General features: G+C 35.3%; 1 protein-coding gene across 2 annotated transcripts in view; it reads left to right on the forward strand.

Annotated features, from left to right (window-relative positions):
• The window catches only part of LOC113812236 (acetyl-coenzyme A transporter 1), a 13,872-nt gene extending 6,891 nt beyond the window's left edge, over positions 1–6,981 (forward strand). For both annotated transcript variants that reach the window (XM_027364090.2, XM_027364091.2), the window contains exons 5-12: positions 1,006–1,171; positions 1,415–1,560; positions 1,800–1,882; positions 1,969–2,079; positions 2,419–2,603; positions 2,926–3,046; positions 3,687–3,905; positions 4,008–6,981. In XM_027364090.2, the coding sequence (XP_027219891.2) occupies positions 1,006–1,171; positions 1,415–1,560; positions 1,800–1,882; positions 1,969–2,079; positions 2,419–2,603; positions 2,926–3,046; positions 3,687–3,905; positions 4,008–4,178 (1,202 nt within the window). In that variant the 3' untranslated portion in view covers positions 4,179–6,981. The remainder of the gene's footprint in view (positions 1–1,005; positions 1,172–1,414; positions 1,561–1,799; positions 1,883–1,968; positions 2,080–2,418; positions 2,604–2,925; positions 3,047–3,686; positions 3,906–4,007) is intronic.
• Positions 6,982–12,500: the final 5,519 nt, after the last annotated feature.

Raw genomic sequence — 12,500 nt, forward strand, 5'->3', positions numbered from 1 at the left:
GTAACTGTCATATGTATACATATGTATACACACACACACACACACACACACACACACACACACACACACACACACACACACACACACACACACACACACACACACACACACACAAGCACATACACGCACACACACACACACATGCACAGGCACAGGCACATGAACATGGACACGCACACACACATGCACACACACACACGCAAACGCACACGTACACGCACATGCACTTGCACATGCACACAAAAACAAACACAAACACAAAAAAAGCACACCCAAAAAACACGCACAAAAAAAACACACACGCACACGCACACACAAAAGCACACGAACACACACAAAAACACACACAAAAAGCATACAGAAAACACAAAAGCACGCAAAAAACACACAAAAAAATTAAAGAAATACACCGAAAACACATAAAAAGCACACACAGAAAAACAAAAATACACACACACACACACACACACACACACACACACACACACACACACACACACCAACACACACACACACACACACACTTAAATACGAACACAAACACACACACCCACTTACACACAAAACACAAACAACACACAAACACACACACAAACACACACAAAAAGCATACAGAAAACACGAAAAAAAAAACACAAAAAAATGCACAAAAGCACACAAGAGCACACAAAAAACACACACACAAAAAAAAAAATACACCAAAAGCACATAAAAAGCACACACAAAAAAAAAAAAAAAATACACCAAAAGCACATAAAAAGCACACACACAAAAAAACAAAAAATACACAAAAAACACATGAAAAACACACAAAAACACATAAAACATACAAAAAAACATGGACAAAAACACCCACACATATATACATACACACATACTTATATACACAAATATGTGCACATGTATACCCATATAGAGAGATATGATATTGTGGGTTGGAAAAAATCAACTGGTCCTCTCTTAATTATGATTTTATTTACCCAAATTATCTCTTTCAATCCTTAGGTTTCTTTATGCTGATTTTGTCGTCAAACATCAATACCCTTTTGGGGGAAGGGTCTGCAGAAGCCCCAAATGTGACCATCATTACTGCAGTCTTTTTTGCGCTTAACTTCCTAGCAGCTACACAAGACATTGCGGTTGATGGCTGGGCTCTTACTATTTTATCAAGGTAATGGAGGTAAAGAGTGGTATTGAAGCTCACACTGAACATTGAATGGATTTGCACGAGTTGGGTTATCTTTTATATATGTACAGTAGATATTTTCAAGAATTAAATTTTGGGTATTGGTGACCTGGCAGGCTTCCAAAATTTAAGGAAGTCCTATGCCCTTTATTAACAGTATTATTGATATAGGTTCTGAAAACTTTCAAGAACAATGATAAAACTACAGGTTTCCTACATCTTCCACAGAGAAAATGTTGGATGGGCATCTACATGTAACTCAGTTGGCCAGACGGCAGGGTACTTCCTAGGCTACGTTGTGTTTCTTGCTCTAGAGTCTCGGGACTTTTGTGTCAACTACCTTGGCCAAGCTGACTCCCTTGTGACTCTGCCAGGTGACTACACAGTTTTCTCTTTTTTCTGAGGTCGTAATGTTGACTTGAGTATATATTTGGTATTTATTTTTAAAGAAGGAACATGTTATCAAGGTAGGAGGAGGTAGAAAACTTTGCTATTGATAATATTGATTGTATATTAGAATATATATATTTAGATTTAAAAGCATTAGTATTAATCATTGTTGAAAACATTTGATTGTCGGCACTTTTTGTAATACATATTATTCTTTCTACAGGTTTTCTGTATTTCTGGGGCATTGTCTTTTGTGTAACAACAAGTTTGGTTTGGTTGTTAAAACATGAAAAAGATGAATCAGAGGTAAATATGTATGGATTCTTACTTTGAAACACATTATTACAGAGACGTGTTTATATTTACCTAATTCTGTATTTTTTCTTTCCAAGGTTGAACTTGATGAGCCAGATTTTGGACTGATAGGCACCTACCAGGTGCTTGGTCGTATCCTGAAGATGAAAACTTTGCGAGATTTGATCATTGTGTTGCTGACTTGCAAGGTAACTGTCATTCACAACTGAAATGATGAGTATTACTTTTTTCACATGAATGTCTGTTCAACTCACATTGCAACACAGTTCACTACATTAGATCCTTGTATCTAATGATATATTGCACAATGTAGTATATGTTACATATTATGCTTAGATGCCAGCATGATCTTATATTCATCGACTTTTTGATCATAAAACATCAAACTTCTGCTTAAGTCCTGCTGTCAGCAAAGTGCTGAGTTAGATCATTATGTAATAAGCATCACATCATATAATGAAGTCCGAAGCTCAGCAAAAAAAAAAAGAAAAGAAGCTACATTTGCTGTTCTTATTCATCTTTCTCAGATTGGATTTGCTGCTGCAGACTCCTTGACAGTCCTAAAGCTAACAGAGAATGGTGTTCCTAAGGACAGATTAGCCCTCCTGTCCATCCCCTTGACCCCAGTCCAAGTGTTTCTGCCACTCTATATCTCACGCTACACTGCAGGGCCCAGGCCCCTCACTCCCTTTATTCGTAGTTATCCTGTCAGGTAAACAGGACTTTTAATATGGTATTTACATATTACCATTTTCCCTCCAGAGCTTTTATTTACGAGTGGTTTTATTCTTCCTGGTAGTGATTTTTGCATATGATATTGTAATGCTTCAACATATTGTATGATAATGTATATAATGACCTTTTTGTATATACAAGCATTTCCAAAGATTTTTTTTGTTTGCATTTAGTGAAAATGTAAAACTAAGAAATATAAAATTTGCAGTTTTAGTTTAAGATATGTAGATGAAAATGTTATTTTGCAAAATGATGATGGGCTTTATTAAGGTCCATTACATAAAGAAACCATTTTGCAGACTTCTCTTCGGGCTCGTTTTTGCTGGATTGGTTTGGGCAACACCTTTGTTCAAGGATGAGAATGGCGTCTACCCTGCCCACTTCTATGTCATCATTATCATAGTATACCTCATTCATCAGGTAAGGGGCTCTAAAATTATGTAATAGTTACTGATTTTCTTCAGTATATATCCTCAAGTATAATTTAGTATCATGGATGGAACTGAACTAGATTTTGTCCAGTGAATTTTGTTTTTCATACATACTTTTTGTGAGTCTGTGTTCAGATTTTGACCATTTTTTTGTACAGTGCATCAAACTACATGTAAAGCAAAATTGCTATGTGAGCAACTATGAGTGCAGTATTTTTTAATATTTCAGTCATTTAATATGTGAAGAGACTCTTTATGATATCTATGGTCACATTTTCAATACCGTTTATCCTTATAATGATGGGAAAAGGAGGAGGAGACCCTGTACTTAAAATTCAAAAGTCCATAGTAATTGGGGAATCCAATGACTCCTTACTAAGCTATAATTGATAGTTGCTTGCTCTTGCTCCGGATCTCAGGACAAATTCCTAACTATCTCAGACTCCAACCTTGAGAGATGATATGGATTCTGTGCAAGGAAAACAGTCTATTATGGTCAGGATAAAGCAAATCCAAATGACAAATTTAGACATTGGAAATGACAAAAAAACTAAAAATATTTTATTCTTTGTTAGATAAATTATTTAGACCTTGGGCAACTCTAAGTTAGTCATATTCTTTTCTTTCAGGTAACTGTGAATTGCATGTTTGTTGGAGTAATGGCATTCTTCGCTCGCATCAGTGACAAGAGTGTTGGAGGGACGTACATGACCCTCCTGAATACTTTCACAAATCTTGGTGGTAATTGGCCATCTTGGATTGCACTCCGATATGTCTCAGATTTGACATGGAAGTCATGTTCTGGGGTCATAAATGTGCTCTCTTGTAACAAAGAAACGGAGAAGCAGGTGAGACTCTTTGAATTTGTACGATTAGATATAACTTTATTCTTTGCGCTTGTTGATGTAATACGAAATGTAACTCTTTTCGTAAATTTGCTCCTTCTTCAGGCTTGTGAAGCAGAGGGAGGAACTTGCAGTGTAGATGTCGATGGATACTACATAGAGAGTGCGGTTCTTGTTGTCTTTGGCTTTCTTTGGATGAAGTGGGGAGTGCCAACCATAAGAAGATTACAAGATCTCCCAATGTCGGCGTGGGCAGTCAGTCAGCGGTCTGATTGATGTGAAATTAAAGTGAAAAGGTTGTGATATATTAAGTTTCTTGTCAGATAATCTGCTGTATGTCCAGAAGTGAAGAAATATTTATTTATATTTTCAGTGATTTAGAGGTGGGATGCAAGAGTAAATCAGTTGAGGTGAAAGGAAATAAGTTCTCTCTTGTTTTTTGTTTAGATAACTTATCTTTCATTCCCAAAGAATAGCCTACATGTGCCCCCCCCCCCCAAACATACACACATACACATACATTTTCTCTCTCTCTGTCCCCCTTTCTCTCCCCCCCCCTCCTCTCTCCTCTCTCTCTCCCCCCCCTCCTCTCTCCTTTCTCTCACTCCCCCCCTCCCCTCCCCTCCCCTCCCCTCCCCTCCCCTCCCCTTCCCTCCCCTCCTCTCCTCTCCTCTCCTCTCCTCTCCTCTCCTCTCCTCTCCTCTCTTCTCTTCTCTTCTCTTCTCTTCTCTTCTCTTCTCTTCTCTTCTCTTCTCTTCTCTTCTCTTCTCTTCTCTTCTCTTCTCTTCTCTTCTCTTCTCTTCTCTTCTCTTCTCTTCTCCTCTCCTCTCCTCTCCTCTCCTCTCCTCTCCTCTCCTCTCCTATCTCCTCTCCTCTCCTCTCCTCTCCTCTCCTCTCCTCTCCTCTCCTCTCCTCTCCTCTCCTCTCCTCTCCTCTCCTCTCCTCTCCTCTCCTCTCCTCTGCTCATCTCGTCTCGTCTGCTCATCTCGTCTCGTCTGCTCATCTCGTCTCGTCTCGTCTGCTCATCTCGTCTCGTCTCGCTCGTCTCTCTTCTCTCTTCTCTTTCTTTAGTTTTCCAACCTATAAGAAGTATGCATGTTTTCCGAAGACTATTTTGGAAATAAGTTTTAGTAGATATCATCAAGTACTTGTTGTTTTATTTTAATGATTTATAAGAGAATGATATCAGATCATAGAATAAATTTATAATGTGTAAGAAAAATTATGAAAACTAGAAATATTTGTCACTCTTTATGCCACTACCTCCATCTAACTTTTGTAAATTGCAATTTAAACTTTAAATGCAAAAATGAATGTGTAAACTGAATTATTCTGATCTTTGGTTTACAGCCATCAGTTTACATCTTCAGGAACCCTCCTATAAAGCTGTCACAATTCTACTTCATGTAAAATCTGTTACTTTACTCTATAAATCATGTTATTAGTCACGCAGACAGAATATTTTTTGCTCGTTGGGCTCCTTCTCACCAGAACTCACTCAAGTTCTTGTTTAGATAAGCCGTACACATCAAGTGATTGGTTTCCAATAGTGTTCTGGAAGTATGGGTTGGAGAATAAATTTGACGGAAAAAGGCATCTTATAGGCAGGTACATACATTTTGTTTATATAAATAAATAGATATGTGTGTATGTTTGTGTTTATGTATGTATATGAAGAAAAATATATGAACCTTGAACCATTAGGAGTCAATGAGTGTATGAATGTAAGTATATATTGATATATTCATATATTGATATATGCATATTTAAATATATCCAGATATAAATATATGCATAAATAGAGGTATACATATATAGATATATGTATATATAAACATGCCTATATAAATATAAGCATGTGTAATTATATATGTATAAATAATATATGCATGTGTATATATATACATGTGTAATTATATGTATATATAAATATATGTATATGTAAATTCATGTATATAGATTATTAGCATATCTTGATATATGTATAGATTATGAATTTGTTAATTATTTTCTTGTACTTTATTATTTGATTGAAGATGAAAGCAGAATAGACTTTGTCTCCTTGTATCTGAAGAAAAAAAAGACCTATTTATGATAAATATTTGCACATGTGGCCTCATTGGACATCAATAGACACCTACGTGGGAATGCATTTTAAGTCATCATCTTTTTATGTGCACAATGAAATGGCAAGTGGTGCTTGTACTTTCATAGCTTTCTCTGTGACTCAAGATTCTCTAATGTATTCAGGTTACAAATTGGATAGAGCTGGCATTTTATGTATAACACCATTTGTTTTGTGTTACTTTAGATTATTGTGGTAAGACACGGATTCATATTTAGAGCTGTTCACAATTTTCCTTTTTGAGATCACAAAGGTGGCAGTGTTTTTTTGTTTTTAAACGGACAATGTGATATCTTTTCGTACTACTCTACAGTGCTCTTACTTCTTGGCAAAATGTAATCCAATCTTCAATCTTCAGATCTGTCTTACCAATCCTTGAGTATTCTGATATATATATATACATATATTTTTTTTTACCAATATAATTCACCTTATCCCTTTTGCCAATGCTCATTTTTGTATTGATTTAAAATCTGAGACCCTCTTGATGTTCTGTGTGCTGTACAATTTTTTTATGCTGTATTTGTAATCTATTTGATGTCTGCTGTTTTCAAGCAATATTTTTTCACAATTATTGCATTTTTCAAATGTTCCCATCATGACATTTATAGCAGGAAAGATGTGTGAAGCATATAGTAAAGGATTTTCCTTATTGGATGTACACCATGTCAGTCTGTTTATTACATCTCATTTACTTATTGATGTATTACCTAACAGCAATTGGCTTATGCATGCACATACCATGGATAGGTAAAACAATTGCAGGGATATTTTGTACCTTGAACTGAGACATTTTTCAAATTTGTATTATGGCAACAATATTGTTTGCAGCATTATTTGTCCTTTGATATTAGGAACTATTAAATTTATTAAGAATGATATATGATATCCTGGAAGAACCTGAAGGATTTAAAAAGTAAATTGTGTACAATTTAATAAAAATGAAGGCAATTAGATTTTATTCCATTATTCAAATAAGGATTTCTTAAATAGATATAAAGGTAAATATTGTATGAGTATATGGGAAGCAAATGTTGCGTACATGTATTACAAGAGGAATGGTTCATGAATGTTTTAAGCACATGATAATCAGTTGATTTGGTTTTTGATTGTCTTACATATACGACAGCAAACCAGACCGGCAATGGCATTAAGAAATATTGCACAATTCGTGAAGAGAAAGTGTAGGTTTCCATTACCAGGAGTTACAACTATACTCAGGTGATGGGGGATGGTGGATGGTGCGTGGAAGCATTTACAGTGAAAAATGTGAAAAGCAAACGGAAAACAATCTAAAACACAATGCCGAGCCTAACATCAGCATTAGAAGTCAGAGAAATAGCTGAATTTATAGTGAATGAAAGAGAATCATGACAAAAATCAGAATCATTAAAATTCTAAAATACAAAACAAAACAAAGATGATAATGAAAGTATATATAAAATACAACCAGTATTGTGGGTTAAGATGTAAATAGCCGAAGGCATCAGAATATTAACAGAATCCTACAAGAAATAACTCCCCTAATCACATCCCCAGTATTGTTAGGGGGACTCAGGAGACGAAGATTGAGGCCCTTTTTACCCTTTTCACCGCCATGCTAACCTATAGCGCTCTACGGCCTTTGACATCCTACGTATTTTGTCCTAATTGTTAAACCAATTTTTTACCTTTTGCCACAGTACTTTCCTTCCCTTTCCCTATGCTATATTTTAGATATGCTGCTAATGACCATAGATGATGCAATAGATAAGATGAAAAATAAAATCACTATAGAATATGTAGGTCTAGGCTGTGTCATTGGATGTTTTATTATAAAATGGGGACAAAGTTCAAGCATACAGATACATACCACTAACCCTTGCAGAAAAGAAACAGCAACATGTGCGATGACATCCCAAAGAAATCCATTCCTGTAACCACGTCTCTCAGGGTAAGAGCATGCAAAGGTCCAGATTAATGTGCTTGGTCCTGCGGTCTCGGCATCCTGTGAAGGTTACCGAAAATATCTCTTTCAGTACTCACTGTTGTAGAGATGAAGGGCAAGTTCATTCAAAGTCTAAATATAATATATGATTACGAAGAATTAACAAAGCAATGACAGTATCAACTCCCTATTTAAGCCCTGGTTGGCTTCCTTTAATATGGCCTGGTCATTCATAGATACAGGAGAAACATATAGCATCTGCCTGAATATGTGTCTGTGGGGGCATGGGGGGGGGGGTATACACACATTAATAAGCTATGCTCTTTATAAGAAGCTGGATGCTTTTATTTTTTACACGTTGCCCATGTTTGACTCCATTTGTCCTGTGGTGGAAGTAGCTCCGTGTCAATATGCTTGGCAGGGAACCACTTACATTATTGTAGCATCTCTACAGCATTGCTGAACTGTTATCAGTCACAAGAATGAGGATCCAAATCGATACCAAAAAAACGATTGAAAATCTCTTGATTGGGCTGGAGTCGGATATGAGATAATCCTTGCCTCTCGTATAATGTTCGATAAAAAAAAATCCATAGAAGTAATGACTTTCATATCTCTATCTCCTCAAAACCACAGACGTAAACAGGAGTACGGCAAACGTGTACAAGGCCTATAGAAGTACTTATATAGACCTTGAACATGTATACAGTTTCCCCCCTCTCTCACATCTTAATTAATAAGCCAGTAGGGAGCCTTCACCCACTCCTATTACATACCTTGACGCATCTGACCACCTTTTCCCCCTCAGCCATCCCTCTTTCACCCTTACACCTGAATAGTTTTATCTCATCTTCGCGAGATATTTCCACCTCCTTGACCACCTCAGCTGCTCGGTAGGAGGTCGACCCCGAGGATGGCGTCACTATATCATTTCTTCTGCTCCAGGGACGCCTCTGTGACAGTTCTATTGGAGACTAGGTGCTCTGACGTCAAACGGCTGACACACTGAAACAGTACATGAGTCTAGAGGGATGGTATAGCGTCAGTCTGTCTGTCTGTTGGCAATGGTGATATTGACGTAGTATGGGTAATAACGACTGGGGTAATGGTAATATTGCTGATAATATTAGCAAAAATATAACTGTAGTAACAACAGACAACAGTGATATTATTATTATCATTATTATTATTATTATTATTATTATTATTATTATTATTATTATTATTATTATTATTATTATTATCATCATCATCATCAGTAGTAGTAGCATTATTAGTATTATCATTATTATTATTACCATTATTATTATTATTATCGTCATCATCATCTACTGTCATGATGATGGTGTTGATGATGATGATGATGATGATGATGATGATGATGATGATGATGATGAATGATGATGATGATGATGATGATGATGATGATGATGATGATGATGATGATGATGATGATGATGATGATGATGATGATGATGATGATGATGATGATATTGGTATCAACAACAATGATAATGGTTTTGATGATAATTATAATGCATATAATAATAACAGCAGTAGTACTAATGACAATTGTTAAGATAGTAATAGTAAAGATGATAGTAATGATGATAGTAATGATGATTATAATGATAATAATAGTAATGCTTTTACTACTACTAAAGATAATGATATTGATGATAATGATAATGATTATGATAATAGTAATCATGTCTACAACAATAATAATAATGTTGATACTGTAACAATAGTAATGTTACTGATAATGAAGGAGATAATGATAGTGATATTGATTATGATAACAGTTATGATAATGATATTGATTATGATAATAGTTATGATAATGATATTGATTATGATAATAGTTATGATAATGATTATGATATTGATATTGATAATGATAATGATATTGATTATGATATTGATAATGATAATGATATTGATTATTGATAATAGCGATAATACCAGCAGTAGTAACGCTATAGTATGTAATAATATATAGTATTAATGACACTTTACAATCTCCTACTTTATGACCAAACTACGAGAATAAAAGTATTTAAAGTCAAAAGTTTCATAATTTGTGTAAAAAAAGAAAGAAATAAGAAATGTTTCGTATTTTGTGTGAAAAGGATAGAAAAAAAGAAAAAAAAAGTTTCGTTTTGTGTGAAAAAATGTGTCGTATTTTGTGTGAAAAAAGAAAATAGTTTCGTATTTTGTATGAAAAAAGAAAGAAAGAAAGAAAGAAAAACAATTGTACGAATTCGTTTAACGGGAATTTTACTTCTCGAGTGCAAATTCTGCTCACGAAACATCACCAAATGTTGCCATAACACCTTTTCTATTATACTTACCAACAGCCCAACTGTTACCACGTTTCCCGCAATGTTAACCTACTCTCCTTTTCTCTCGGCTTTTAAGAGAATTTCCTTTTATCTGTTTCCCAGACGGTGCAGGCAAGGAATTCTATTTTTTCTTCACCTAATTCCTAATTGTTTCCTTCCTAATTTTTTTCTTCACTTAATTCCTAATCATTTCCCGCCTAATTTTTTTTCTTCACCTAATTCCCTAATCGTTTTCCGCCTAATTTTTTTCTTCACCTAATTCCTAATCGTTTCCCGCCTAATTTTTTTTTCTTCACCTAATTCCTAATCGTTTCCCGCCTAATTTTTTTTCTTCACTTAATTCCTAATCGTTTCCTTCCTAATTTTTTCCTCACCTAATTCCTAATCGTTTCCCGCCTAATTTTTTCCTCACCTAATTCCTAATCGTTTCCCGCCTAATTTTTTTTCTTCACCTAATTCCTAATCATTTCCCGCCTATTTTTTTTTCTTCACCTAATTCATAATCGTTTCCCGCCTAATTTTTTTCCTCACCTAATTCATAATCGTTTCCCGCCTAATTTTTCTTCTAATTCCTAATCGTTTCCCGCCTAATTTTTTTTCTTCACCTAATTCCTAATCGTTTCCCGCCTAATTTTTTCTTCACCTAATTCCTAATCGTTTCCCGCCTATTTTTTTCTTCACCTAAATCCTAATCGTTTCCCGCCTATTTTTTTTCTTCACCTAATTCCTAATCGTTTCCCGCCTAATTTTTTTTTCTTCACCTAATTCCTAATCGTTTCCCGCCTAATTTTTTTTTCTTCACTTAATTCCTAATCGTTTCCCGCCTAATTTTTTCTTCACCTAATTCCTAATCGTTTCCCGCCTATTTTTTTCTTCACCTAATTCCTAATCGTTTCCCGCCTAATTTTTTTCTTCACATAATTCCTAATCGTTTCCCGCCTAATTTTGTCTTCGCCTAATTCCTAATCGTTTCCCGCCTATTTTTTTCTTCACCTAATTCCTAATCGTTTCCCGCCTAATTTTTCTTCACCTAATTCCTAATCGTTTCCCGCCAAATTTTTTCCTCACCTAATTCCTAATCGTTTCCCGCCTAATTTTTTCTTCACTTAATTCCTAATCGTTTCCCGCCTAATTGTTTTCTTCACCTAATTCCTAATCGTTTCCCGCCTAATTGTTTTCTTCACCTAATTCCTAATCGTTTCCCGCCTAATTTTTTTCTTCACCTAATTCCTAATCGTTTCCCGCCTAATTTATTCTTCACTTAATTCCTAATCGTTTCCCGCCTATTGTTTTTTCTTCACCTAAATCCTAATCGTTTCCCGCCTAATTTTTTCTTCACCTAATTCCTAATCGTTTCCCGCCTAATTCTTTCCTCACCTAATTCCTAATCGTTTCCCGCCTAATTTTTTTTTCTTCACCTAATTCCTAATCGTTTCCCGCCTAATTTTATCTTCACCTAATTCCCTAATCGTTTCCCGCCTATTTTTTTCTTCACCTAATTCCTAATCGTTTCCCGCCTAATTTTTTTTCTTCACCTAATTCCTAATCGTTTCCCGCCTATTTTTTTCTTCACCTAATTCCTAATCGTTTCCCGCCTAATTTTTTTTCTTCACCTAATTCCTAATCGTTTCCCGCCTAATTTTTTCTTCACCTAATTCCTAATCGTTTCCCGCCTAATTTTTTCTTCACCTAATTCCTAATCGTTTCCCGCTTTTTTTCTTCACCTAATTCCTAATCGTTTCCCGCCTATTTTTTTATCTTCACCTAATTCCTAATCGTTTCCCGCCTATTTTTTCTTCACCTAATTCCTAATCGTTTCCCGCCTAATTTTTTTCTTCACCTAATTCCTAATCGTTTCCCGCCTAATTTTTTTCTTCACCTAAATCCTAATCGTTTCCCGCCTAATTTTTTTCTTCACTTAATTCCTAATCGTTTCCCGCCTAATTTTTTTTTCTTCACTTAATTCCTAATCATTTCCCGCCTAATTTTTTTCTTCACCTAATTCCTAATCGTTTCCCGCCTAATTTTTTTCTTCACCTAATTCCTAATCGTTTCCCGCCTAATTTTTCTTCACCTAATTCCTAATCGTTTCCCGCCTAATTATTCCTCACCTAATTCCTAATCATTTCCCGCCTAATTTGTTTTTCTTCACCTAATTTCCTAATCGTTTCCCGCCTAATTTTTTTTTCTTCACCTAAATC

Source organism: Penaeus vannamei, chromosome 24 (genome assembly GCF_042767895.1).
Source record: "Penaeus vannamei isolate JL-2024 chromosome 24, ASM4276789v1, whole genome shotgun sequence".
NCBI classification, from domain to species: Eukaryota; Metazoa; Arthropoda; class Malacostraca; order Decapoda; family Penaeidae; genus Penaeus; species Penaeus vannamei.